The 26,712-nt window shown below is 34.8% G+C and overlaps 2 protein-coding genes and 2 long non-coding RNA genes across 5 annotated transcripts in view; all 4 read right to left on the bottom strand.

The window, feature by feature from the left end:
* Nucleotides 1-7,373: 7,373 nt before the first annotated feature.
* On the bottom strand, nt 7,374-10,528 carry LOC109582406 (uncharacterized). The gene is made up of 5 exons (XR_002185081.1): nt 10,472-10,528; nt 10,296-10,414; nt 10,060-10,219; nt 7,460-7,663; nt 7,374-7,410 (listed from the first exon to the last, which is right to left on the bottom strand). It is a non-coding gene; the product is annotated as an uncharacterized LOC109582406 (long non-coding RNA).
* A 127-nt stretch (nt 10,529-10,655) lies between these two features.
* Nucleotides 10,656-11,128, bottom strand: LOC109582403 (uncharacterized). The gene is made up of 4 exons (XR_002185080.1): nt 11,046-11,128; nt 10,936-10,991; nt 10,736-10,871; nt 10,656-10,694 (listed from the first exon to the last, which is right to left on the bottom strand). It is a non-coding gene; the product is annotated as an uncharacterized LOC109582403 (long non-coding RNA).
* A 7,309-nt stretch (nt 11,129-18,437) lies between these two features.
* On the bottom strand, nt 18,438-22,261 carry LOC109582394 (uncharacterized). The gene is made up of 4 exons (XM_019997073.1): nt 22,200-22,261; nt 21,208-21,298; nt 20,746-20,833; nt 18,438-19,821 (listed from the first exon to the last, which is right to left on the bottom strand). Exons 1-4 carry the CDS (start codon nt 22,259-22,261, stop codon nt 18,587-18,589), a joined length of 1,476 nt encoding a protein of 491 aa, XP_019852632.1. The 3' UTR covers nt 18,438-18,586.
* A 109-nt stretch (nt 22,262-22,370) lies between these two features.
* The window catches only part of LOC100633087 (thromboxane-A synthase-like), an 8,483-nt gene continuing 4,141 nt past the window's right edge, over nt 22,371-26,712 (bottom strand). Inside the window, exons 1-14 of one of the 2 annotated variants that reach the window (XM_019997086.1) lie at nt 26,589-26,711; nt 26,218-26,543; nt 26,057-26,153; nt 25,804-25,856; nt 24,555-24,651; nt 24,363-24,497; nt 24,215-24,303; nt 23,814-23,971; nt 23,421-23,563; nt 23,124-23,366; nt 22,987-23,075; nt 22,803-22,940; nt 22,594-22,756; nt 22,371-22,520 (exon numbers count right to left, since the gene is read on the bottom strand). In XM_019997086.1, coding sequence (XP_019852645.1) covers nt 22,446-22,520; nt 22,594-22,756; nt 22,803-22,940; nt 22,987-23,075; nt 23,124-23,366; nt 23,421-23,563; nt 23,814-23,971; nt 24,215-24,303; nt 24,363-24,497; nt 24,555-24,651; nt 25,804-25,856; nt 26,057-26,153; nt 26,218-26,273 — 1,536 coding nt within the window. In that variant the 5' untranslated portion in view covers nt 26,274-26,543; nt 26,589-26,711 and the 3' untranslated portion in view covers nt 22,371-22,445. Of the gene's footprint in view, nt 22,521-22,593; nt 22,757-22,802; nt 22,941-22,986; nt 23,076-23,123; nt 23,367-23,420; nt 23,564-23,813; nt 23,972-24,214; nt 24,304-24,362; nt 24,498-24,554; nt 24,652-25,803; nt 25,857-26,056; nt 26,154-26,217; nt 26,544-26,588; nt 26,712 lie in introns of those variants that run through there. The other variant, XM_019997085.1, reaches the window with a different exon arrangement.

The raw sequence follows: 26,712 nt of genomic DNA on the forward strand, positions 1-26,712 counted from the left end.
AATGTTGGCTACTGAGGACAATAATGATTACATTATACCAAATAATAAAGAAGAAGTCATGGATGTTCTTCATTCATTGCACTTAACTGGTTTGATGAGTGTTCTTAAAAGTGAAGACAAGGTATGGGTTGTTGTGAATAAGGGTATACTACTAACTGAGGTGGATGGGATTCTCTTTGCTCCAGAGACATTCAAAGAACATGTTGACATTGCTAGCAATACTGGTATTGTTAGTGTGTCTGGTCTGACTAGACTCTTCCCTAAATATGATCCTGACATGTTGATCTGTTTCCTCAACAACATGGAACTCTGTCAACAAATCAATCCATTTTTCCTAAGAATGACAAACCTCCGTCAGTTAGCAGTGGAAGAGGAGGAGGAGGGAGGGACAGAAAGAAGAAAAGAAAGGTTGTTTTTCTTTCCATGTCTTCTCAATATGGAGAGACCCAAGGAGATAACCAGTCAAGTGTACCAGTTTGGTTGGTGTCTACAGTGTACTAGTAAACATCATTTCTTTCCTTCTCGATACTTCCACGTCCTCTCATTACGTCTTGCTTATAAAATGGCTCTACCTCAAAAAGACAACCAGTTAATGCGACGTTGTACATTTTGGAAAAATGGACTTTATTGGTCTAATAGTCATGGTGTAGGATCACTGGTAGAGATTGTGGATGAGAGCCAGTGTGTACTAGTAATGATGTCCTGTGAGAAAGGTTACAGTGACAATATGGTGTCTCTAAGAAGAGATGTGATAGGAGAGGTAATGAGTGTTTATAAGGAATCCTGTCCAAGTCTAGAGGTAACAGAGTTAGTTATTGATCCTAAAGAACTAGCCTATCCTGTGAATACACCAAGAGAAAGGACAGTGTATAGTGTAAAAGATATACTGTCTGCTATTGACAAGAGAGAAAGGTACGTAGTACATGATAATGGAACAAGAACAGAATTAAAGGAGGTCCTACCTGATGAATCATTATCAGATATTAGTAACCTGTCACTATTAGGAGGACGTGATATTAAGGTAAGAATTAACACACAAACTGTTTGATTCATTAATATAGTCAAGCACTACAAGTATTATTATTATTATTATTATTATTATTATTATTGTTGTTGTTGTATAGGAAGTGATAAAGAATTCGACACAGGCACTACAATAAAGCACCTACAAAAATGCATACAATAGAAGAAAAGATGCATTAATTGATACTACTAACATTAGATGATTGTCCATAGTATTCCCCTTTGTTCTGTTTATTATTTTTGCTGATGTTTTTGCTATCTCTATAATTAGAAATACCACTGATAGTTTGTTGTTAGTTGAATAGTTACTGTTAGTTCCAAACTATGTTTACTATTAATATACACGTACTTACTATGAACTATGAATTACAATCCCATAAACTAGTGGATATAGATCAGGAGAATATTAGTATCATTATACATGTATGCATGTCTTGCCTGATAGTGCAGTGTCATAATTGTTACTAGGAGAATATAACTGTTAAAGTCTCTGCACTCTGATGATGTACACGTACAAACAAATAAACAGAACTACTTTACTAGTAAGGGCCTTATATACCCAATTATACTCTTCACATACAGCAGCACTATAATATAAAGCCTTGTTCACAATATTTGCATTGTGACTGGAAGTGCCGTATAACATAACGGTAAACACCAGAATTCTATTCTTGCTTGTTCTATACTGTTGTTATATACAGTGCTTTCAGTTGTTACAACGACCGATAATTTATTATAATGCCTCAGAAAGTCTACTATAAAATTTTCTAATTTCATTAAGCCAATATAGTTTACAATAATTACGATGCTAAGCCAGTGTACCATCCATTTGTAATCAAAAGTGTGGGCGATTTGACTTTTTGACTCATGCTTCATTATCTACACTAGAATAAAAATAAATTCTATTCAGGCATCAACATAATTTCATAACGTCTGCCATGATCACTTTTCTAAGTGACACATAAATAAATTAAACAATACGTTAATTAAATGCTAAAATTTGTACTTGTGTAATGGACTAAAAATTGTCTGGATTGGGTTAGGTATTGTTAATAGTTATTGGTTGTGTCATTCATTAATTGTGAACATGGTTTGACCTTATCTATTTTGTGTAAAGATGGATTTACAATATTGTACTAGTCCTAACATTACATTGACACTGAAGTTGAATTCGGTTATACTCTTAAAGCATGCATCAAAAGGTCAAACCACCCCATGAGTTTCTTAATTAGCAATTTAATATAATTTCTTAATTTCAAGTGATCATGGTAACACTAAGCCACTTTAAACAGGTGTTACCTCCTTTGTCCCATTACTCATTGTTACATGTACCACTAGAGATCTGTTGGAAGAAGCTTGAGACTGTACAGTAGTGTAGGTTATCAGAGGAGGGGAGGAGGAGGAAAGGAAGAGGAGGAGTTGAGGGAGGTACTTATAGCTAGTGATTTGAAGAGTAAGAATACATAAAGTACTCATTTATTAGAGACAGGAGTGAAGGGAAACTGAATGATCTTATAACAAGTTATGTGATGATTGTCGGAAAGGATTCGGCAAAAACTATGATATTAAAATAATGAAGACAAAACATGACTACATGATCTCTTTTAATATGTTATTTAAAACCATTATTATTAATTTTATTTCTATAAATATTAAGCAGATTGCTGAGGCTGTAGGTGTGCATATTGTCCTTTCTATTTCCTCTCCCCATCACCTTAGTTAATGATAATCATGGGGTGTGGGTATATCGTGTATGAATAATGATTCCTGTTCCTAATATGGTAACTATAAATCTAATTAACTTTGTGATCACAAGATGTCATTAGAGGACAAATGTTGGGCTGCTTTTAAAGAAGGAGATCATAAAGAAGCTGTTCGCTTGCTACCATTAGTGAAGGAACCAAATAAAATTAAAATAACATTAATATGGGATAATATAACTTTACTTCATCTGTCTTCAGAGCATGGCTGGTTAGATGTTACAAAAGATCTCATCACTAATTATCACTGTGACCCACACGAAAGAAATAGCATAGGTGAGACTTGTCTTCATTATGCTGCAGATGGCGATCATGTTGATGTGATGAGATATCTCATTAATGAGTGTCACTGTGATCCAATGGATACTAATTTATTTGGAAATACTGTTCTTCACAGAGCAGCTGCTAATGGATCACTTGATGTCATGAAGTACTTGATCAGTCATCATCACTGTGATCCAATGGCTACTAACAATGGGAGTGTGACTGTTCTTCATAAAGCAGCCACTACGTACAACTCATCTGATGTAATCACATATCTAATCAATGAGTGTAACTGTGATCCAATGACTGTTGACAAGAGGGGGTGGACACCACTTCACTTTGCTGCTGATTGGGGTCGTTCTGTAGCTATTGAATGTTTACTGTCAACTGGTAAATGTGATCCATTGGCTAAAAACAACGAGGGAACAACACCATTACAACTAGCTAGAGAGGATCAACAAAAAACCTGGAAAAATATTATTCTTCCTATGTTTAAGAAGTTTGGTGATATAAAATCATCTCATCCAATTGATTCTTATGTTAACGTCCTCCTTGTGGGTAATCCTGGAGCTGGTAAAAGTACTCTTAGTGATGTTATCAATGACACAGCTACTGGTTCTATTGTTCTTGGTTCCTTTAGAAATGTTAGAGGGGTAGTGCCCTGTACTGCTGGTATCATTCCTTATAAACTAAAACACAGGACACTGGGTAACATCATTCTTCATGATTTTGCTGGTCATTCTGAATACTACTCAAGTCACAGTGCTGTCATTGAGAATCTGTTACAAGGTTCTGGTGGTGTGTTCCTGATAGTAGTCAATATATTGGAGAAGGAACCAATCAAACAGCTCCATCAGTGGCTAACAGTTGTCAAAAATGAAGCACAGAAAGCTCTTAATCAATGCCATGTTATTGTAATAGTCAGTCATGTGGATGAGATATTTAATCCTTTCGAAAGAAGACGGAGAAAGGAGGAAATACAAGAAATTATTTTAAGGGAAAGGTGTGATAATGTCTTCTTAGATTGTCGTAAGCTTGGTGGGAGTGATGTGGATTCCTTCTTCAATAAGTTGTCTAGTGCCTGTGAGTCCATTCGTAGTACAAGTGGAAGGAATTTGAGTCTTTATTGTCACATGATGTATGGTCTACTGGAGGAAAGGAAAGAGAATGTACTGACCCTCTCTGATGTAATGTCTGCTGGTGAGTACAGTGATGATTACTTTATACCATATAAAAGACAAGAGGTCTTAGATATTCTTGATTCGTTGCACTCAACTGGTTTGATCAGTGTTCTTAAAAGTGAAGACAAGGTATGGGTTGTTGTGAATAAGGGTATACTGCTAACTGAGGTAAATGGAATTCTCTTTGCTCCAGAGACATTCAAAGAACACGTTGACATTGCTAGCAATACTGGTCTTGTTAGTGTGTCTGGTCTGACTAGACTCTTTCCTAAATATGATCCTGACATGTTGATCTGTTTCCTAAAGAACATGGAACTCTGTCAACAAATCAATCCATCTTTTCTAACAATCACAAACCTCCACCAGTTAGTAGTGGAAGAGGAGGAGGAGGAGGGAGGGACAGAAAGAAGAGGAGAAAGGTTGTTGTTCTTTCCATGTCTTTTGTCTACTGATAGACCTGATGAGATGACTAGTCAAGTGTACCAGTTTGGTTGGTGTTTACAGTGTACTAGTAAACATCATTTCTTTCCTCCTCGATACTTCCATGTCCTCTCATTACGTCTTGCTTACAAAATTGCTCTACCTCAAGAAGATGACAAGTTAAATCGTTACTGTACATTTTGGAAGAATGGGCTTTATTGGTTTAATGGTCATGGTGTAGGATCACTGGTAGAGATTGTGGATGAGAGCCAGTGTGTACTAGTAATGATGTCCTGTGAGAAAGGTTACAGTGACAATATGGTGTCTCTAAGAAGAGATGTGATAGGAGAGGTAATGAGTGTTTATAAAGAATCCTGTCCCAGTCTAGAGGTAAAAGAGTTAGTCATTGATCCTAAAGAACTAGCCTATCCTGTGAATACACCAACAGAAAGGACAGTGTATAGTGTAAAAGGTGTACTCTCAGCAGTAGTTGAACAACGACCATTTCTTGTTACCACTGGTACTAGACGTACAGAATTGAAGGAGATCCTACCTGATGAATCATTATCAGATATTAGTAACCTGTCACTATTAGGAGGATGTGATATTAAGGTAAGAATTAACACACAAACTGTGTGATAGCACTAATAATCAAAAGATCACATCTTAAAGTAATTTTATTTCTTATATTACTTTGTCTTTGTGTGTTGTCATTGTGTAGCTTTTACTACTAATAATGTACATCTGTTACTCTTAATATACTACAGACAGTGACAAATATTATTGTATAGGAAGTGATTGAAATAACTGAAAAATTCAACACAGACACTACAGTAAAGCTAGGTATGTTATAATAAGCACTATCACAATTGTCAAGTAGTGGGAGTGTAGGCTGTACAGTGTATATTAACACAATATTAATTAATTATTATTTTTATAGATATTAAAGATCTTGATATTGTCATTAAGGAATTAACATCAGATCAACACTTGCCTTGTTCTGTGTGGCAAGCATTAGGCCTACAGTTAGGATTATATGATGACAAACTAAAGGATATAAAAGTAGACTATCATGGACAATCAGTGGACTGTTTCCATGAGTGTATGTCTGCCTGGTTAAGAGGAGAAGATAAAGTGAGAGATAAAGGAGGTTCCAGTTGGTCATCATTAGCTACAGCACTGGATACAATAGAAGAGAAATTTATTGCTACTAACATTAGAAATAAATATTGTAAAGCAAAGTAGTTGATTGACTAGTTCTCTGTTTGATATTGTTATTTATTTCTTATTCTATTATTTAAAAAATTCTATTATTTAAAAAATAACTACTGTACATGAAGTACACAAGTCAAAGCAACCGCTGCTATAAGACAAAGAGGCAAGCTAGTAGTGTGTCTGTTTGTCTACATGTATACTACATGTAACATGTGATTGTACACATGTGACAGTGTAGCATTGTTACTATGAGTCCTTACTATATTAGAATTACTATTCTAAACAGTACTGCTTACTATAATGGCATTCCTATAAATAGCACCAATACTATAATTAGCATCATTTATTACTACTATAAATACATGTAGTACATGTATCAGAATTACTATAAATAGTATCATTGTTACTATAAATAGTATATCATTCATACCTCTGTTCCTAAGGAAGAATGACACTATGTCCAACTGCCTCAGTTCCAGTCTCCAGTGCATTGAGAGGGAGGGAACATTGGTCCCAGCGGTTCAAGTGACACACCTCCTCAGCTACTGATGCACTACCATACATTAACACCTAATGATAATAATAATAATAATAATAATAATAATAATAATAATAAATTAATTAATTAACTACTTTTCTAAAAAATACTCCTGTGATAAAAGGAAAGCTGACACTGATAGTGCATGAACTATCAGGAACCAGATAAACCGGTTTGTCCTCATTAGTGGGCAGAATCAACCAGTTCCAACACAACAAACTAAAAAGGAGAATATAAAACCACACCCATCAATTAATAATAATAATTAATGACTTACTCAGCTAATGAATAGTATCTCTCAGAAACCTTATAAATGACGATTAAATTGGTAGTTTTTGGTTCCTGTTCTTCATTCCTCGTTTTTTCCATTCCCATTCTTATCATAATACGCTATTACCAATCTGTTATTATAGTGGGGGTACAATAGGGCGGAGTCACTGGTCACACGACCTTCAGCTGGAGGCAATACAATAGTGCAATGAAAAGGAATATTTCAAGATAATAATGACTAAAATCAATAAAACTCACCCTCTTTAAAAACTCTAGCAACATAGCATGACATGTCACCTGATTTTGATGATAATACAATCCTGTCCATTAAACCACTAGAGAATGAGAGGAGGAGGAGAGAGTAAGGGTGGGGAGGAAAGGGCAAAGAATAGGATAGAAATAAGTCATGTATACATGTAAATGTTCTAAATTTCCTCTCTCTCACTCTTATCATCACAAAACATTCGGTCCAAGGTAAGAACTGTCCTACCCTAATGCTTTCATGATCATAGGTCAATTTTAAAAAAGCAAAGGCTCCAAAACTCAACCCCATTTTTTACTTTCTGTTACAAATATTAAGGTTTTTAAGAGTAGGATTCCGAACAACCAACGAAAATATGAAATGAAAATCCTACTCCCGTGACGCAAATTCTACTCTACATTACAAAATGATCTGTAATTTCTTACAATAATAATGTTGAAAGTACAATGTAGAGTAGAATTTGCGTATTCCTTTACCCTAATAGCATAATAAAATAATAATTAAACATTAAAAGATCATCACTTACTTTAGTAGCTAATTGTTTAATCATCAGTATAAGATATGGTCTAATGTCTTTGTTAGTTTTCTTTCCATTAGTTAGTGTGTAGTGTTCCTTAAGAATGAACATTAACTGGTTCACTCCAATAATGTCACATAAATCAAGTGATGCAGTGCCCAGTTTAGACATACAGAACTCAGTGGCTAAGCGACTGTACAGATATATCTGAACCTAACCAGTGTAATGATAATAATAATATTTTAATAATAATGGCATTAATTTGAGGTGTATTAATAGTGCATGCATAAGGTTATAACAATTGATATTTTCTCTTTATTGCATTTTTAGAAAACTTTAATTATGAAAATGAAAGCAAACAACTACAAAGGAACTATCAATGAATAATATACAAACTGATAAAATGTCAAAAAGCATTGTTCCAGTTATTGATATCCTGAGGTTATGATATCAGTTGACTGGCTGGAGAATTCCATTGGATTTTTCCTCCAGTATTCCTCTTCTTGTTCAATATCGTTAATGGTGTGGTTCTCAGCAATTTCATGAATGTTAATTTCAACCTCTCTCACACGTAACTTGTATATCTTAGCAAGAAATATATAAATAAGTAAAAGTAATAAAGACACAATGGCCTGTGTAAGAAGGTAATAAAATCCACGACCTAATGAAACCTCTGGACTCATGTAATGAAGAAATGGAAGGAATAATGCAAATTGAATGGTGCTCTTCAACCTCCAGATACAGAACCACAATCCTATTATAGTCAACCTCATTGATTTAGGACACTGAGCTAGTATGAACTCCACCAGTACAACAATATACATATACCATATAACTGCATCAATGATATTACTAAATATAATCCATTGACGGTTACTAGTAGTGGATGGATTATCAACAAAAGCAGTGAGACAATGAAACGTTTGTCCAAACTTATAGTTACCAATGACCGATAGACCAGTGTTAAGAATATTGACAAAAACTATTAGTGTCAGACCAATTCCTATCCTCTTTAGCATACTAGGAATGTACTTATGAAAACACGGATATATGAGAAACTGGTGGAGGAAAATGATAGATACATAAGTTATACAAAAAGATAAGTCCAATCGATCAGGGTATTGACACCCATATATTTCAAGCCTTAGTCCTACAGTATTTTCTTCATTAAATGCTAATGCTACAGCACAAATAACCACCAGTGGTATTAATCTAAGAACAGTCTTCACATCTTCTACCTCTTCCTCTGTGAATGGTCCACCATATTTATCCTTACCCAGGTCTAGTCTTGAAGGAGCCTCTTCCTCCCAGTAGGTCAGAGCACTACGATTCTCAGGATACTTGTGCTTCCTGGCATAACACAATACTCTAACTATCAGTTTGACTGGATTAACTGTATTCACTGGAGTAGTATCAAGATATCCATTGAAGAGATTGTGACTGACCAGTACTGCAGAAACACAGACAATACCAGCTACAAACAGATGTAATGTTTCTATATGAAATGAGTAAATTGCAGCAGCAATAGCACTAGCAATGATAAGCCCAAGATTATGCCAGTGTATGATAGCAGTTAGTTCACCACTTGATGATCCAATGAGCTGATCAATATTGAATGGTAACAGAGTAACACGTACAATGGCAAAAGTAATCCATGATAGTCCAAATAATGACAACAGTAAGTATGTACAAATTGTACAAGTATACGATACAAAAAGCATGATTGCATAAGGAATTAGTAAAATAAATGTAACATATGATCCAACCAGAACAATTTTATATCTGCTTACTAAGAAATCACCAAGATATCCAGCAATCAAGTAAAGAAAAGAGATTGACAATCTTATTAAAAAATAATAATAATCACTGAAGGCAACAGAGGGTAAAGCAAATTTTACAAATAAATTTTGACTGATAGACATCATCAAGTCCCAGAATAGTACCAGCAGTGCTCCCTTAGAATGAATGAACTGGAAACGATAAGAGGAAGGACAAGAGAAACATCTCCTTCTACTAGTAACTGATGATGAGCTTAATAGAGGAACACTATCAGACATTATGAAGAAAAGAACAGCAAAGAAAAGCAAGAATTCATTAGCTGAAGGTAATGTCTACATCACTTTATTTTTAAAAGAGCTACAGAGGTATTATGAGGATTAAAATGATACTGGTAAGTTAATACATTATTAGTCAAACTGCAGGCGTTGGTTTTTAAAATCGCAACTCAGTATATCCCTTGCTAGAGATGGGTGGATCCAGAAATTTGCATTCAATTCCAATTCCAAATACTTTTGAGACTGAGAGCGAATACTAATTCCGAGTACTACATCTGTGCATGTGCAAAGCCCCGTGGTATCAATTGCAGCAATAAAAATGCATAATTGAGGTATTAACTACTGGTTAATTAACTATTAATATTAAATGGTGTGGTTGGGAGTGGTTTGATTCGGAATTGTTTCAAATAATTTCCACTTCTCTTTCAATTTGAGTACAATTCCATTTGGAATCGAAGGATCAAATACTCCAGACTCGGAATTGCCCATCACTATCCCCTGCACACTCTCAGTATATTACCGTGCATTAATAGTATATTAATAGTATGCTCTTACCTTCTTACTGGCCCTGATCCAAAGACTAGCATTAAACATGTACAGTTGTACCACTAATGGTAAGATGAGCTCTTCAGAATAAGGAGACTTTGAGAGATAACGTAAGAAATCAAAAATGACAGAAAGCAAGTCTTCACTTAATTAAATGTAATGGAGATACCTATAAACAATAATAATGAATTATTAGCAGTGTGCTTATTATTATTATTATTAGTGTGCATTATTCTCCTGCCAACCTCATCTCCTGCACTTTTCCCAGTAGATGAGGTATTAATGAGCTCATTTGTACCAGCTGGTACATGTAACTAGTGGTTGAGTTACGAGCTAATTCAAAAATTAATGACAATAATTAACACTAAGAGACATTGGGAGAGAAAAGGCAGTGAAATTTATAAAACTACAGCTGGAGTACCTCAGTGAGTAATCAATGACAGTTTTCCCTTTCAATGTCACCAGCTGCTCTGTATCCAGCTGAGCTAGAAAACAATGGGAAAGAATTATGCCTTTAAAATTAAATAAAATATATGTAATCATAAAAAATACATTAAAAATAACATTCCAATACCTATATTATTCCTCCTAAGGAATGAAAAGCACTGTGTATTGATGTATGTAGTGAGGACTGGCTCCACCCCCTGCATTAATAAAGATCACATGATAGTCACATGATACTTACCTCAAGCATTATATAGCACCAATCGCACCATAGCACAGAGGTGAGCGATGAGCAAACACTGAACTGTGACCTTCAGTTGGTGAAGCTTCAAGACACAACCGACCATCAAATAATTAACGAATTGGACAAACAATAACTATTCAGTAATATATAATAACATTATTATAACATTAATTTTATTAATTATTGTTTTTATTTACTTTTTGTTCTTTCGTTGTTAAATGGCATATCAACTTCGGCTTAAAATTTGAACTGACTGTACAAAATTGACAAGGCATTGAAGACAAAGTCAACAGACTCAGTAGCATACCCTATAGTTGGATCCTAGCTTGTAAAGTGAAGAAACTGAGTCCAGCTCTACTGATAGGGATCCTCCATATGTACAGGGCAGCCAATTGTCCTTGTCACCTTGTGACACTGAGACTGGAGTATAGCCATGTGATTATTTTATAAATCACATATCACACATGTATTGTATCACATAAATCTAAAATTAGAAAGTGTAGTTAGTCTAATAATGTTTATTTAGTAGGCTGCGTGGGTGTGTCCTTGACAATTAGAGCTCACCATAGCTCACCATAGATATTCAAATACAGTGATTTTCCTTAAACTGGCATGAAAGGCAAGCAGAAATGTGTCATGCACATGCTCTGTTGTGGTCAGAAATAAAACGGATGCACCTACTTAATACTGACCACAACAGAGCATGTGCCTAACACATCTCTGCTTGCCTTTCATGTAAGTTTAAGGAAAATCACTGTATCATAGATATTCTCAATACTCATGATAGACTATGTCAAGTAACTGCATGACTCCTATGAACAAAATACTCTTAATTATCAAGATAACCATGATACCGGTAACTGGTTATTTCAGGATCTAAAAGACCTTAATATTATTATTCTTATTATTACCATTATTGTTGTTGTTATTGTTGTTGTTATACCAAAGCCAAAAAACAAACCAAAAAAGAAAGTCCTAACAAAAAAGAAGCAACTTATTATCATTATTATTATTGTTGTTGTTGTTGTTGTTATTGTTGTTGCTATACCAAAGCCAAAAAAAAACCAAAAAAAACAATATTATTATTATCATCATCAATTTTATACTATAATAGTAAAAAAAGAGAAAAGTAATAAATGTTAAACGGCCTAAATTATTGCAAAAAAATTATTGTAAACAGTTTCAGTTCAGGTGACGTATATATCATATTGATCAATTCCAACGTTTTCATTACCTGGTCCCTCATCAGTGCAAACCCTCATCTCAATATTATCAGTAGTCGTGGATCCAATCTTCTTGAGAAACCAAGGGAGGAGAGGGTAAGCACAACATTTTGATTCATTGGATGGGCAATTTTTTCCATCCCAAAGTGGATCAGCAACTCCAAATGTATTCTGTCCACCACCTGGAAAACCAGACTCACAATAATAATCTCTGCCAATAAATGATGCAGTAGGTTTTCTAGAATTACCACATGGACAACCTTGACTTGCTTGGCTTGCACAAAGAGACCAAACGTGCTTACGAGGAGACCCACGAGTGATGCTAACGCCATCCACATAAACTGCATCAATTCCTCTGTTGTTTATGAAACCATCAACTGTATACCTCTGATAACCTCTGACTCGTCCACACACTTGAGAATACTTCAAACCCTGTGAAGGGATAGGTATAGACTGACAGCCGGCTTTATTCTTAGTGCAAAATCTTGTTTTACTCTGTGTAATCAGCTGGAGTGAAGAGGGGCAGGTAGAAGAGGGTTGAGTCATGTCAAGGTTTCCTAGTCTAGTCCATCCTCCATCAATACCACACAAAGCTCCCATATGACAGTACACCGTTACACTTTTATTATCAATATATAACTGGTAGTTACCTGATACACTTCCAGAAATGTTCCTCTTGATCTCTGCACAGGAAGAATAGGTTATAGATCTGATGCAACTTGTGGTTTTTATCATAGCATCATTGCAGCTCTTTAGTGACTGCATGAGATCCCTATTAGCTTTTTGAGCGCAGGCACAGGTTGACATAAGCTGCACACTCTCATAAACTGCTCTTTTGTTACGGCTGGTACAGGATTCCATAGCCTTGATAACATTGATGCAACTTTCAAGGGACTGGAGAAGGCCTTTCCTAATTTTCTCAGCACATGCACAACTTCCAGCTTGTATTTTTACCCCAGCAGCATTGCTGTCAACATCTTGCATTGACTTTTGAGGTTGATATGATTCTCTTTCTGGTTGAAGTAGATCTATATCTTGTGGAGGCTGTGCTGGCAGGCCATTTTGCATGAAATCATCACTCTCTAAACCATTTTCCTTTTGATTAGCAGATGGTTCTTGCGTGCCATACTCATCATAAGCTTTCCAGGCTTCTTTTGGTCCTGTTTCCAAGTCCCACTCTTCTTTTGCATTTGTTCTAGCTTCTACTGTTAGCATAAACAGAGAAAGAAATACACAAATAAATTTCATACTGATGTAGATCTAATTTATTATAAAGAGTGTATTACTATGATAGGACTGACAAAATAGATAGGCTATGGTTGCTCTTTTTATCTCGGACACAGAGTAAAAGGAACAAAAATTATTGCCAAATATATCTGGCAAGCCAATATGTCTAGCAAGCCAATATCTTTGGCAAACCAGTAATATTATTATGTCTGGCAAGCCAAGTAATTCTTACTATATTATATTATTAGTAGTAGTATAGTAGTATTCTGGCTTTTAAAGATTGTGTACCAGTTCAGCACATGCTGTGCATGTGTTATGACTCTAACCAATGGTTGGAATACTGTCATCTTATATAGTACATGTATACATGCATAAGTGGTGAATCCAATTTATATCAATGTACATGTATACAACAAGACAGTTTTTGGTATAGACATTCACTCAGGAGGGTTGGGGTTGATCACAAAATTTTTGATTGCAATCGACTACAATTTAGTGCACTTTAAAGTACATGAGTACATTCAGTGTTACTTTATGATACATATTGTTACGATTGTCTAGATCTGATCAGTAATCACAATCACTGCATGTCTGTGTGATTGCAAATATTATATCATAATCAAGGCAATGTAACTAAGGTACTATTTAGGTCTCTGTTGCCTAGGGTGTGAAAAGTTTTAATGTTAGACTTGTGAGAGTTTGATATGCACAGTCCTTGCTAAACTCTGGCATCATTCACATTGCAGTCATGTTCAATGCACTGTTTGTGTTTAGATTATTTTTTGAAGCCTAAAAATCTAAACATAGCTTAGGCTAATTGATACTAAAATAGCAAAAAAGAAAAATTATTGATGAATTTTAAATAGCCTATAGTATTGCAAAAAAGAAGAAATAGTAATAAATTTGAAACAGCCTAAATTATTGCAAAAAAAGAAGAAATAATAATAAATTTGAAACGGCCTAAATTATTGCAAAAAAGAAGAAATAGTAATAAATTCAAAATGGCCTAAATTGTTGCAAAAAGAAGAAATAGTAATGAATTTTAAATGGCCTAAATTATTGCAAAAAATCATTGTAAACAGTTTCAGTTCAGTTGACATATATCTCGTATTGATCAATTCCAATGTTTTCATTACCTGGTGCCTCATCACTGCAAACCCTTATCTCAATATTATCAGTAATTGTGGATCCAATCTTCTTGAGGAACCATGGGAGAAGAGGGGGAGTACAACATTTTGCTTCATTGGATGGGCAATTTTTCCCATCCCAAAGTGGATCGGCAACTCCAAAAGTATTCTGTGGACCACCTGGAAAACCAGACTCACAATAATAATCACTGCCAACAAATGATGCAGGCTTCCTACCACCACTGCATGGACAACCACCATAATTTTGGGTGCTTCCACCAAGAGACCAAACATGCTTACGAGGAGACCCACGAGTGATGCTAACACCATCCACATAACCTTGATCAATTGTTTTGTGGTTTATAAAACCTTCAAGTGTATACCTCTGATAACCTCTGACTCGTCCACACACTTGAGAATACTTCAAACCCTGTGAAGGGACAGGTATAGACTTACAGCCAGCTTGATTCTTAGTGCAAATTCTTGTACTACTCTGTGTGATCAGCTGGAGTGAAGTGGGGCAGGTAGAAGAGGGTTGAGTTATATCAAGCTTTCCTAGTCTAGTCCATCCTCCATCAATGCCACACAAAGCTCCCATATGACAGTACACCGTTACACTTTTATTATTAATATATAACTGGTAGTCACCTGATGCACTTCCAGGATTGTAGCTCTTGATCTCTGCACAGGAGGAAAAACTTGCAAGGCAAGTTGTGGTTGTCATCATAGCATCAGTGCAGCTCTTTAGTGACTGCATGAGATCCCTATTAGCTTTTTGAGCACAGGCACAGGTTGACATAAGCTGCACACTCTCATAAACTGCTCTTTTGTTACGGCCAGTACAGGATTCCATAGCCTTGATAACATTGACGCAGCTTTCAAGGGACTGGAGAAGGCCTTTCCTTATTTTCTCAGCACATGCACAACTTCCAGCTTGTATTTTTACCCCAGCAGCATTGCTGTCAACATCTTGCATTGACTTTTGAGGTTGATATGAATCTCTTTCTGGTTGAAGTAGATCTACATCTTGCGAAGGCTGTTTTGCCATACCATTTTGCATGAAATCATCACTCTTTAAACCATTTTCCTTTTGATTAGCTGATGGTTCTTGTGTGCCATACTCATCATAAGCTTTCCAGGCTTCTTTTGGTCCTGTTTCCAAGTCCCACTCTTCTTCTGCATTTGTTCTAGCTTCTACTGTTAGTATAAACAGAGAAAGAAATACACAAATGAATTTCATACTGATGTATTATAAAGAGTGTATTACTATGATAGAACTGATAAGACAGAGAGGCTATGATTGCTCTTTTTATACCCTTCCCTCTCAGGGCACGGACCAAATAAACCCATCCCAAGGCTAATTTTCATGCAATAATTTTCTATAATGATATTCATCATTCAATGTCATTAGGTTCCCAACTGTTGCAAAACAAAAAATAATAGCTACAAGCTACTAAAAGCGACGAAATAAAGAACTTTAGTGAAGCTACAACATATATAGCTGAAGCAGCTCCTACAGCAACTTCTGCTTTGCAGGAGGGCTGCTGGCTACACAAGACTACAATGGTACAATAGCTATAGTATGGGTATAACAAAATGGTATGGGTATTTTACAAGCAGCATTAAGTAAATAATGATAATAATAAAATAAAATAACAATAATAATAACTGCCAAAAAAATAATATACGTCGGAAAGATGAAGTGGGTAATGTGTCCATCAACAAAGCCACATTCCCCTGCTGAAGAGTGACAGAGAGGTACTGAATCAGGTAATGGCAGGCATTGTCATCCCTAGAATATTGCTAAATACAGTGGCCCAATGATCTAATGAATGACAATGACTGAGGGCCCATATAGTACCAAGAGACTCAATGGCTACCGGAGTGAATGTACGATGTAAGGGCAGCATACTTGGCAGACTTCTAAAGCCAGGCATACACTAGGCAACATGTTGCTGGAAACATTTGTGGTTACTTTGATCTTTTAAGCAACAGGTTACCAGAAATAGAAGGCTGTTCTATTTCTGGCAACATGTTGCTTGCAAGATCAAAGGAGGGGTGAGTGATGGAGAGGTATTAGACCAGAGCGCCAAAGCAGCCTTGTCATAGTATGGAGACATGGGGGAAAGAACTGAGTATGGTAGAATGAGGCGAACCAAACAGTCAGAAGCAGCAGCTGAGGACAAAAGCAGGAAGGTGCAAGCTGCTTCGCTGAATAGAACCCCAAATCACCCAATCTCACAGGCAATGAGGCCTGGATCCAAGAGGGACATGAGACACCACAGAAACATTCAAAACAGAACTTAACAACAAGCACAGAACAGCATCATAAACTTGAAGAGAGTCAGAGAAAAAGCTGTGGACAAACATAAGAGAAACATAAGGCAGGAAATGGATAAATAATAAAATAATGTCATAATAAATAAAATCACCTTTCCTTTCTTTGGATTTTCAAATCCTTCTTCAGTCTTAGCCAGTTTGTCCCTCAGCTCACACAAATGATCAGACATAGCACTCAACTGTCCTTCACAACCACTTGATAATGTAGTCATTTGATCCTAACAAATACAAGACAGGTATAATAAGCATGACAATGATTTTGGTGGGGTGTACTACTGTACATGTAGCCAATCAAAGTTAGAATTGAATACATTGGTTTCCCATATAGCATGCCGAATGAGCTAAAAAGCATGCTTCATGGGCTGACAAGCACTACAATGGTACATGTACATGGCTTTAGGGCAACTTAAAAGTTTATAAAAGAATCAATTTTGATCAAACTTGCTACATAACATATGAACAATGTATGTAACAGATTCATTATTAAAATGGAGAGTTTTCTTTTACTTATTTTTGGCACTGTTTCATTGTGATGGTAACTACTCAGAAAAATTATGTAAAATTAATTTCACAAAAAAACATAATGGACTATAATAGTAAAGGAAATTTTTCAGAAACAAGCATAGACCATGACTCAAACATTTCAGTTGGAATCAGATTCAAGCAGTGTAGGACATAAAAATAAAAGTAAAGACAAAGAAGAGATAAACAGAAACATTGAAATAAAAGATGTAGAGAGAGAAACCTCTTAATTGTACATGCACCATCCACTTCTCTTAAATGATTAATAAAGTAAGGTCCAAGCTCATTCAACTTAGTATTAAAATACTACAAAAAATAATCACATAACATTTACAAAATTTAGTGACTCACTTGAGTAGCAACTGCTAGTCGAGCCTGACCTACAATTTCCTCTTGAGTCGAATCAATTGTACGCTCGTTGCTGCTCTCAGCCACAATTAAACTGTGAGAGTCTGAGAGATACAAAAATATCACATGTTTGCTTATACAACCTTATAGGTCCAAATTGATCATAAATTAAAATAAATTGAATAAAAATAAGTGAGGACTCATAAAATGAGGAATTTAATTAATGCCAAATATGTATGGAAAGTCAATATGTCTGGTAAGCCAATATGTCCAGCAAACAAATATGTCTGGCAAGCCAAATAATTGTTATTATTATATTATTAGTATTATTCTCAGTGGCTTCTAAAAATTGTGTACCAGTTCAGAATGTGCTGTGTATGTATTATGACTATCAATGGTTGGAATACTGTCATCTTACAAAGTACATGTAGATCTACATGCAAGTGGTGAAAATTTATATTAATGTACATGTATACAACAAGTCAGTTTTTTTATTGCAATCGACTACAATTTGTATTTATAATGCCCAGTTATTTTACTTTCTAGTGCACTTTAAAGTACACGAGTGCTTTCATTGTTACTTTGTGATACATATTGTTACCATTGTGTAATCAGTAATCACAATCACTGCATGTATGTGTAATTGCAAATATCATATCACAATCAAGGCAATGTAACTAAGGTACAATTTTGGGTTCTGGCCATAGCCTTTTGTCTAGGGTGTGAAAAGTTTTAATGTTAAACTTTTGAGAGTTTGACATCATGTGCAGAGTCCTTGCTAAACTCTGGCATCATTCACATTGCATGCATGTTCAATTCACCACCTGTGTTTAGATTATTTTTTGAAGTCTAAATATCTAAACATAGCCCAGGCTAATTGATACTAAAATAGCAAAAAAGAAGAAATAGTAATGAATTTTAAACGGCCTAAATTATTGCAAAAAAGAAGAAAAAAATAGTAATGAGCTTTAAACGGCCTAAATTATTGCAAAAAGAAGAAATAGTAATGAATTTTAAACGGCCTAAATTATTGCAAAAAAATCATTGTAAACAGTTTCAGTTCAGTTGACATATATCTCATATTGATCAATTCCAATGTTTTCATTACCTGGTGCCTCATCAGTGCAAACCCTCATCTCAATATTATCAGTAATCGTGGATCCAATCTTCTTGAGGAACCATGGGAGAAGAGGGGGAGAACAACATTTTGCTTCATTGGATGGGCAATTTTTTCCATCCCAAAGTGGATCGGTAACTCCAAAAGTATTACGATGACCACCTGGAAAACCAGACTCACAATAATAATCACTCCCAACAAATGATGGAGGTTTTATAGAACCACTGCATGGACAACGATAATTTGCTTGGCTTCCACCAAAAGACCAAACATGCTTACGAGGAGACCCACGAGTGATGCTAACGCCATCCACATAAATTTGATCAATTCCTCTGTTTAAGAAACCATCAAGTGTATACCTCTGATAACCTCTGACTCGTCCACATACTTGAGAATACTTCAAACCCTGTGAAGGGATAGGTATAGACTGACAGCCGGCTTTATTCTTAGTGCAAAATCTTATATTACTCTGTGTAATCAGCTGGAGTGAAGAGGGGCAGGTGGAAGAGGATTGAGTCATGTCAAGCATTCCTAGTCTAGTCCATCCTCCATCAATGCCACACAAAGCTCCCATATGACAGTATACCGGTATAGTTTTATTATTAATATATAACTGGTAGTTACCTGATGCACTTCCAGGATTGTAGCTCTTGACCTCTGCACAGGAAGCAAAGGTTGAGGTGCAACTTGAGGCCGTTATCATAGCATCATTGCAGCTCTTTAGTGATTGCATGAGATCCCTATTAACTTTTTGAGAGCAGGCACATGATGACATAAGCTGCACAATCTCATAAACTGCTCTTTTGTTACGGCCTGTACAGGATTCCTCAGCATTGAGAACATTGACGCAGCTTTGAAGGGACTGGAGAAGGCCTTTCTTTACTTTCTCAGCGCATGCGCAACTTCCAGTTTGAACTTTTACCCCAGCAGCATTGCTGTCAACATCTTGCATTGACTTTTGTGGTTGGTATGGTTCTCTTTCTGGTTGAAGTAGATCTATATCTTGCGGAGGCTGTGTTGGCAGGCCATTTTGCATGAAATCATCACTCTCTAAACCATTTTTCTCGTTTTGATTAGCAGATGGTTCTTGTGTGCTATACTCATCATCATAAGCTTTCCAGGCTTCTTTTGGTCCTGTTTCCAAGCCCCACTCTTCTTCTGCACTTGTTCTAGCTTCTACTGTTAGTATAAACAGAGAAAGAAATACACAAATAAATTTCATACTGATATATTATAAAGAGTGTATTACTATGATATGACTGATAAGATAGAGTGGCTATGTTTGCTCTTTTATACCCGTCCCTAGTCTCGGGGTATAGGTAAATTGATCATAAATCAAAACAAATTCAATATACATGTAAATCAGTGAGAGCTTGGACACAGAGTAAAAGGAACAAAAATTAGTGCCAAATATGTCTGGCGAGTCAATATGTCTCGCAAGCCAATATGTTTGGAAAACCAATATGTCTGGCAAGCCAAATAATTGCTATTATATTATTAGTATTAGTATTATTCTGGCTTCTAAAGATTGTGTACCAGTTCAGCACATGCTGTGCATGTGTTATGACTCTAACCAATGGTTGGAATACTTTCATCTTACATAGTACATGTACATGCATAAGTGGTGAAAATTTATATTAATGTACATGTATACAACAAGTCAGTTTTTTGGTATAGACATTCACTCAGGAGGGTTGGAGTTGATCACAAAATTTTTGATTGTAATCGACTACAATTTGTATTCATAATGCCAAGTTATTTTACTTTCTAATGCACTTTAAAGTACACGAGTGCTTTCATTGTTACTTTGTGATACATATTGTTACCATCGTGTAATCAGTATTCACAATCACTGCATGTCTGTGTAATTATATCATAATCAAGGCAATGTAACTAACCAGACAGAACACTATTATTAAAATGATACTATAACATATGAACCCTTAGTAAAACTATAGGCAAGCTTATTCAATTTGCATATTTTTACTTCAGAAACAGTTTTTGCAGCACTTCAATTTGCATTTAGAAGAAAGTCAAAACTCACATTTTATGAATATTATAAAGTTTATGAATATGCTAGTGTGCATGTATTTAATGACTTACTGCAGAGACTAAGAGGAAGTGATAAGGAAGGAATCCAAGTTTGTTGACTGACATCATTTTTGATATTCTGTGTAACTCGGTACCAGTTCTATCATAGATGTACACAAACTGCTTCTGAGCAGCAGCAAACACTGTCTCATTGTGAAGATAACTAGTATCAGAAAAAAGGAAAAATCATAATGGGCTATAGTACAGGGTATTTTTAGAAATAATTAAAGTACATAACTCAAACATTTCAGTTGGAATCAGATTCAAGCAGTGTAAGATATACAAATAAAATTAAAGACAAAGCAGAGATCAACAGAAACATTGAAATAAAGATGTAGAGAGGGAAACCTCTTAATTGTACATGTACCACCCACTTCTTGAATGGTTAATAGAGTAAGATCCAAGCTCATTCAACTTAGTATTAAAATACTACAAAAAATAATCACATAACATTCACAAAAGTTAGTGACTCACTTGAGTAGCAACTGCTAGTCGAGCCTGACCTACAATTTCCTCTTGAGTCAAATCAATGGTATGCTCATTGCTGCTCTCAGCCACAATTAAACTGTGAGAGATACAGATATAAACATATCACACGTTTGCTAATTGATCATAAATTAAAATAAATTGAATAAAAATCAGCGAGGGCTCATAAAAGGAACTAAATTAGTTCCAAATTTGTGTGGCAAGTCAATATGTTTAGCAAGCCAATACAATATGTTTGGCAAACCAATAAGTCTGGCAAGCCAAATAATTGTTATTAGTAGTAGTAGTAGTATTCTGGCTTCTAAAGATTGTGTACCAGTTCAGCATGTGCTGTGCATGTATTATGACTCTAATCAATGGTTGGAATACTGTCATCTTACTGTACGTTGTACATGCAAAAAGGTCAATCTAACTTATATTATCGGTATGTACATGTATGCAACAAGTCAGTTTTTTGGTATAGGCATTGCCTCAACAGGGTTGGGTTTGATCACATAAATTTTGATTACAAGCAACAACAATTCATATTCAATTTATTCATAATGCCAAGTGTCTTGTGGACTTTAGTGCTACCCCTGTTACTTTTAAATGTGATATATATTGCTACCATTCTGTAATCAGTAATCACAATCACTGCATGTCTGTGTAATTGCAAATGTTATATCATAATCAAGGCAATACTGAGGTCCAAATTGATCACTAAAACAAATTAAATAAAAATCAGTGGGGGCCTGGGCACAAAGTTCAATAAGAGGAACTAAAATTAGTGCCAAATATGCCTGGCAAGCCAAATAAATGTTATACATCAATTATTAACTATTAATCAGCATGTGCTGCATGCATCAAATACTTTAATTGAAAATATTTTCAATTCCCAAAAATAACTAGATTATAAAACCTTTATATATTAGTCATACTTTCTTTGGTTGGCTATGATTACTAGTTCTGTCTCAGTTGGGATCTAGTCAGGCGGGCCTGACCCTGTTGGGATCCTAGACCTCCACTCCAGTGCTCCTTGTCTTGGCATTGTCACATCAATCATGATGACTCCACGTGGTTTTAAGGCAGGGCCAACCACACCCATACCACGCCCCTAAAATTTGATGAAATAAAAATTATTTATGGTGAAAATTATTGTTTTATCAAAAAAGTTAAAAATATTGTTATGCTTGTAAACTCCCTGAAAATGAAAATAATATATTAATAATTCGAATTTAGAATTAGAGTCAAGCCTTGATAATTCTTAGAAAAATGCCATCTTTTGGAGATTGAGTAAGACCTTGTTTCTTCATTAATGGTATCTACAAAATTAAAAATATATCATGCATGAAAGTATTTTAATAATTATGACAAGCAAGTTCATCTACAACCAACCTGAGTATCAGGTGATCTTTCAAACCTATACTTCCTCAATATACTCACTAAACATGCTTTAGCCTCCATTAGTGCAAACCTCATACCAATACAACTCCTTGGTCCCCAACCAAATGGAATATGAGACAAAGGATTCCTACCCTCCTTGCCTTCTGGACTAAACCTATGGTAACAAAACATTATTTATAATTATCTAAATTCTCAAGTGCCTGCTTGGTTTAAATGCATCAGGCTCCTCCCAGTGTTCAGGTGAATAGTGTAGGTACTGAATAGGAATCATAACTTTAGCTCCTTTAAGGAAAGTAACACCATTAATGGTACAGGTTTCATTGCATAGACGAGGCCGACTAAATTATAGAAATTAACAGTGAAATGTTTTTATTAAATGCTTACTATGATGCTGCTGGATGCATGCATAGTGCCTCTTGAATGACCCAATCAAGATAAGGAATATTCTGTGAAGCATCATACAATGAAGCATCCTAATAAACATTGATAAGAAATTGGCATTATATTAATATACTACTAACTTCATTTTCCTGATAGTAATTATCAATAGCTTCACATAACCGTTCTTGTTCATCAGGATTGAGTGACAGTAGATATGAAGTGCAGGCAAGAGCATTAGCAGTTGTTTCATATCCACCCACCATGAAATCAAAACAAACTCCAGCAATCTGCAAGTCATTTAGCATATTCTCCTTATTGGAACTCTCTTCATCTGATGATTCATCAGCTCTGGCATCCATTAATAGTTGAATAAAGTCCTTCAACTATAGTTGCAAATAATATAACTATTTAACAATATATTTTTTAAAGAAATTGACCTTTTCTGAACCACTTTCTACTTGCTCCCTTCTTGATTTTAAGATCTCCATCGATGCATCATTGATATTCTTCATGTGGCTTGCTAGTGGCACATATTTAGCAACCATTACACTGGCATACTTCATTAGAATTGGGAAATGAGCTACAGTAAAGATTTATCATCATTTGGTACCATATAGCTCTAAATTTTTGTCACTCAAAACTTTCGTCAAAATCTTAATTTCTTGTTAAAATTAATTTTTGTCAATTAAATTCGTCAATTCTGTTATAAATCTGAAAGATATCCACATAAAGTAAAAATTTCAACAAAAAAATTTCTGACAAATTTGACAAAATTTTTGACTGACAAAAATTTGGAGCTATACAGTAATAAGTGACTACAAGGTACTCACAAGAAAATATGTTTTCCCATGTAAAGAAAGAATCACTCAAACTTCCAAAAAATCCAGCAGCTGCATCTGTCAGTAAACTCCCCTCTCCTTTCAGTAAATTAACTTCAGAACCAAAAGCAACAGCAAGCATAGTCTGCAGACTAAACTGACCAAAAATCCTACAAGATAAAAAGTAAATTGTGTATGATTATAATGATAGCATTTATCATTGATCAAGTAAACAATTAAAAAATAGTTTCATATTACAATAGAGTGGGCCTATTACAGACAAAACATAAAAGTGATACAATGTCTAGAAATCTAGCAGAGCACATTACATTAAATTAAAAATCAGGGTCCTATAGTCTACTTCTTGTATCCTGGGATATATACTATAATAATAATGATAGTGCTTATCATACTTGTGGATATTCACACTTTGTCCTGTATTGCTAATTCCGTCAAACACAGTGTTTAGAATATCACAATTTCTTTCAACCAGTGGCATCATCTACCAAACATAAAAGAGGAATACTGGTAATTACATCACTATTGTCACTATAGGCTTACCTGCTTTAGTTTCTTAATTGAAAAAGTTGGAGAAACAATGCGTCTAACTCGCTTCCATTCCTCGTCTTTTTCAAAAACCAAACCAGATCCTAATTTGATATTTTTACGCACTTGATTCATGACGTCAGGCTCTTTCTAAAAATATACATGCCGTTTTAATTATGCATAATTATAAAATAGATTTTTAATCACATCAGTATCAATAAATTTGTCGGATTCTTTTACTGTTATCACTTTTAGTATGTCAAGATCAGCAACTACAATGTGAACCTTGGCACCAATGTAATAACTACATGTAAATGGAGAGAAGAGTTCCAGTACAATAAAATTGTGATAGTTTATAATAGTTTTTAAGTGTTGTTAGTAATTTAATTGTGATTATAAAATTTAGCCCAATTAAGACTCTATACTACATGTATAACTACTTTTAAAATTTTTCAAGTTATGGTCATTTTTAAAATGGGCAAGTTTTGAAAAATACCCTGTACTATAATAGCCCTATTTTAGAAAAATACATGTAGCTCCAAAATTACCTCGACTTTTATCGCATTTTCTGATACACATTGATGCCCTATGCTATACGTAAAAAGCTTGACAAATAATTTTTGAGTTATGAGCACTTTCAAAATGAGTCAATTTTTTAAAAAGCTAAGGCTATAGCCCATGGTTTTTTCAAAAAATGGCTCCGAAATCACCCCTAATTTTTATTACATTTTCTGATACATATTCGTGTCCTTATGCTGTGTAGAAAATTTGAACTGATTCCGACTTAAATTTTTCAAGTTACAGCCATTTTAAGAAATTTGTCAAAATCTAAAAAATACCCAAGCCTATAGCTCATGGTTTTAAAAATGGCTCCGAAATCACCCCAATTTTTATTACATTGTCTGATACATATTAATGTTCTTATGCTCTGTAGAAAGTTTGAGCTAGTTTCGACTTAAATTTTTCAAGTTACAGCCATTTTAAGAAATTTCTCAAAATCTAAAAAATACCCAAGGCTCATGATTTTTTCAAAAAATGGCTAAAAAATCACCCCCAATTTTTATTATGCTGACATAGTACTACACAAACTACACCTTACTATTTGATTATTAATTTTATGCAGATTATTATATAATATACCTTAAGCCTACTATTTTTAGCGTCTACTAAATTTAGCTATATTAGTGAGAAAGCTTTAAACCACTAAATTAAATAGACGCCAAAATAATTATTATTCATTATAATGGTTATTATTTATAGTTAATTTGGTTAAAAACGCTAAAATTAGTAATGCTAAACATGACTTTTGCTGATTTCGCTAAAATTAGTAGACGCAAATAATAGTAGGCTTAAGGTACATGTATTCCACAAAAATAGATAAAACTTTGTGTCTGCTATAATAACATAGTTACACTAATAGTTACTAAATTACTAAATTAGCATGATACTAGCTTACCCAAATACTTTTCCGTTCTCATTGATCCATTTGGTCAGAAGATCATTATACCCCTACATACAAACAAAGACATGCAGTCTATCTATCACAATTTTATGCATAACAACAAAGCAGTTTTGTGAAACGAATTTTAGATCTAATTTTTATGAGCTAAATTGACTATTTAATAAATTATCATGCAGCTAGATTCACATGTACATATCGATACTATAGTAACAACATTTGACTCAATCTCCCCCAGTTTCTGGTTTACCAGTTTCAATACTTGTAATGCATTCCCCATGAAAGGCCTCACTGGAGGATGAGTGATGCCAAGTCTCTTCAGAACTCGGTAAGGAGCATAACAAAAACTAGTAAATGAATGACAAACAAACAAAGGTAATACAACAATAAAGTTAACTGATCCTCACTTACAAGTACCAGCAATAGAGCAGAAGCAGAGAAGCAAGAGAAAGAAGAGTGATCCACATTATTAAGAATTTCACTGATAGATTTAGACACACCCATTAATCTATGACTTCTTTAAATTCTTTTAGATCAAATTAATTATTGTTTGCAGCAAAAATAGGTGCATTAGAAAAGCTAAAAAAACTCATTAAAACTATAGTTATTATAAATGTTAACAAGCAATTTCTTATGATTATATGGGATAGGATGTAGCTCTTCTAAACTTTGATAAGTTTCAAATATATCCCATTCTTTGGAGATTGTGTGAGGCTAAATTTCCGTTGCAACGGCACCTGCAATACAATGAATAAACACAAACACAGTTCAATAAACCTAACCTGAGTATCAGGTGATCTTTCAAACCTATACTTCCTCAATATACTCACTAAACATGCTTTAGCCTCCATTAGTGCAAACCTCATACCAATACAACTCCTTGATCCCCAACCAAATGGAATATGA

This window comes from Amphimedon queenslandica, unplaced genomic scaffold (genome assembly GCF_000090795.2).
Source record: "Amphimedon queenslandica unplaced genomic scaffold, v1.1 AMPQUscaffold_13385, whole genome shotgun sequence".
In the NCBI taxonomy this organism is placed as follows: domain Eukaryota; kingdom Metazoa; phylum Porifera; class Demospongiae; order Haplosclerida; family Niphatidae; genus Amphimedon; species Amphimedon queenslandica.

Excerpts from the sequence above, each read along its gene's own strand:
- LOC109582394 (XM_019997073.1), bottom strand. The coding sequence starts at position 22,261 with ATGATTGATGTGACAATGCCAAGACAAGGAGCACTGGAGTGGAGGTCT. Across the intron at positions 21,299-22,199 it reads AGGTCTAGGATCCCAACAGG|TTTAATTGTGGCTGAGAGCA; the intron begins GTCAGGCCCGCC and ends TATCTCTCACAG. Across the intron at positions 19,822-20,745 it reads ACTTCCTCTTAGTCTCTGCA|TAGAAGCTAGAACAAGTGCA; the intron begins GTAAGTCATTAA and ends TTATACTAACAG.